The sequence below is a fragment of the Protobothrops mucrosquamatus genome, unplaced genomic scaffold (genome assembly GCF_001527695.2).
Source record: "Protobothrops mucrosquamatus isolate PMUCROS unplaced genomic scaffold, P.Mucros_1.0 scaffold16473, whole genome shotgun sequence".
In the NCBI taxonomy this organism is placed as follows: Eukaryota; Metazoa; Chordata; class Lepidosauria; order Squamata; family Viperidae; genus Protobothrops; species Protobothrops mucrosquamatus.
The window spans coordinates 1063-3967 of NW_015402238.1; the positions used below are offsets into that span (position 1 = coordinate 1063).

A 2905-nucleotide genomic window follows, 5' to 3' on the forward strand; every position below is an offset into this window, starting at 1 on the left:
TGGATTGCATTTGGTTTTTGTATACATTTGACAAAATGTTTGCTTAAAATTCAGGTTGCACAACTTTTTGTCAAGCTGAAAGTTGTATTTCACCATTAAATGGCAGCTGAGACTTCAGGATGAAGTCAGAAACCAAATTTGGTTTCATTTATTTTCTTTACTACTTAATTAGAATTACATAACCTTACCAAGATAATTCTTCAGTCACATATTCAATAATTTTCCCTTCCACAGTGTGTTTTTTTTAAATATACAACAACTTTAAATAGGGAATAATTTTTAAAAATTTTCAAAGATTTTAAATATGACACAGCTATTAATATATTTGCTTTTTAATTGGTTTTATAGGGGAAATGTTTTTTTGTGTTGTTTTTTAACATGCTGTGAGCCGCCCTGAGTCCCTCTGGGGAGAAGGGCGGCATAGAAGTTTAAATATAAATAAATAAATAAATAAACTTCTGGAAATTTTTGTTTGCTCCATCCAAGACTTCAGTTTATGCACGTTGGACATATTATTTTTATTTTATGTTTTTAGCCTTTTTTCATAATAAAATACAATCATGATGAATCTTTTGTCCAGGCATCTGAGACAACTAGTGAGCTCTAACTTTACTGGGCTTTAACTTTGCAGAATCCAGTAATCACCATGATTCCTCAGCTGATTAACATGCTTGCAAACAAGGATACTGATTACGAGTTGAAATAATTTGGGGGGGGGTCATTTTTTTCATTTTTTTAGTTAATTTATGCTAAATTAACAAAAGCAGTGGCATATAAAGAAAATTTATATAAAATATTTTACAGATGGCATTTAACACCAGTGAAATTAGCAAAAATGTTTAAAAAATACTTCAAACAAGTGTTGGAAATGCAAACAAAAACCAGGTACTTATTACCATATCTGGTGGACATGCCCTAAAGCTAAAATATTTTGGTCAAAAATACACTTATGGTTGGAGAAAATGACTAAGAAACAAATAGACTTTAAGCCAGAATTATTTTTGTTAGGAATAATAGGAGCAAATTATGAGAAAGACTGTATATATATTTAATTTTACATGTACTAACTGCAGCAAGAATTGTATTTGCCCAATATTGGAAAAATGAAAATTTACCAACTGAAGAAGAATGAATTAAGAAAATTTTAGAGTGTGCAGAATTGAATAGATTGACTTTAAAGATAAAAGAGAAAGAAGATTCAGTGTATTTTAGAACATAGGATAATTTTTATCAATGGCTAGAAAAGCGAGTTAGAGAGAAAGGAATGTGATATGTAACTTTGAATATATACTAGTAAGAAGAAGACTATTGAGCAATTAATTAACATATTGTTTATGATAATTACTATTCATTGTTTTTGGAAAATACATGAACCCGGACATCATGCTGTTTGCTAAATATTAAGAATGTTATTTTAAAAAATCCTAACCCCAACCCCACACTATTCCTAATCCTATAAAAACTAATATATATATATACATACACATATATACACATATACACACATATATATATATACATATATATAAATAAAAATAAATAATAATAATTCGGGTTCAAGTTCCGTTCATCTCTGTTTTTGTGTTGCTCATTGGAAGAACAACAAAATGGGTAACATGATTAATACTAAATGACAAGAAAAGAAATGACTTGGGTCTTTACTGTCTCACCCTTTTCCCCCCAACACTATAGAAGAAGCCAGCTTAATAGAAGAGAATGAAACCTATCCAAGAGCCTTATTACACTGGAACAGAGCAGCCTCACAAGGTCAGTCATTTCAGAATTTAGTCCAGTTTCCTAGCAGTAATCTCAAGAACTGAGCTGTTGTGGATGGTTTTTGATCATACTAAGGAGTTGTAGCAGTACTTGTTTAATAGCTGAAAGCAGATCTTGATGATAATGTACCATATGTTTTAATAGAAAACTGAATCTAAGTATATTTTATAGATTTGGGGTATCAGATGTTGCTTCTGCATCCATATTCTTGTTGTATTAGTTGCCATAGTCAGTTTGAAGTGAAAACATCATTTTTGAAGTAATTTAACCTAGAAATCACATTCTAAATAATAGGAATAAGGGCAGATACAGATTGTGTCTGCAGTGCAAGTCTGTTCTCTCCACATTAATTGCAACATCTTGAAAGGAATGCAAAAATCTAAACAATATTACTCACAAGTTCTTTCATAGATTTTATTTTCTTGATAGGTTACACTGTTGCTAGACTAAAACTTGGCGATTATCATTTCTATGGTTTTGGCACCGAAGTTGATTATGAAACTGCATTTATTCATTATCGCCTGGCAACAGAGCAACAGCACAGTGCCCAAGCCATGTTCAACCTAGGATACATGCATGAAAAAGGACTTGGGATTAAGCAGGTAAGCAAGTGCATAGTTATTCCCATAGTTTTGCAGTATCCCAAATATATGTTTCAAAAGACTGTCACAATCTTCTGCCTTTAAATAAGCGAGAAATAAACATGTGGCTTTCAACCTAGCTGCAGAAGATTCTGTAAGTGATCATTGCAGACTTTGACCAAAATAATCAAATTATTGTACTATTCTCGGAGTAGAGATTATTTGGATTGATAAAATCATTTTAGTGTGATGCATAATCATAGTGACAGTCAAAAGCACAAGGTATAACTATTTAAAACCATAATTTCTAAAGTTCTTGTTAACTTTTTATTATTCTGTCATAAGCATTACTGATTGATTGATTGATTGATAATTTAATTTGTATACCGCCCTACTCCCGTAGGACTCAGGGCGGTTCACAGCATATTAAAAACAAATAATATACACAAAATACAAAATACAAAAAATAAAATACAGAAATACAAAAAATACAAAAATAAACCCCGATAAAAACCGAATTAAAACCAAATATTACCCGCTGTGATTCC

At 31.0% G+C, this 2905-nt stretch overlaps 1 protein-coding gene across 1 annotated transcript; it reads left to right on the forward strand.

The window, feature by feature from the left end:
• Positions 1 to 1667: 1667 nt before the first annotated feature.
• Positions 1668 to 2642, forward strand: LOC107301768 (protein sel-1 homolog 1-like; the record flags this gene model as incomplete). Its single annotated transcript, XM_015830952.1, has 2 exons — positions 1668 to 1767; positions 2206 to 2642. Coding segments are annotated over 2 exons (357 nt in total), but the record flags the coding sequence as incomplete, so codon positions are not given.
• Positions 2643 to 2905: the final 263 nt, after the last annotated feature.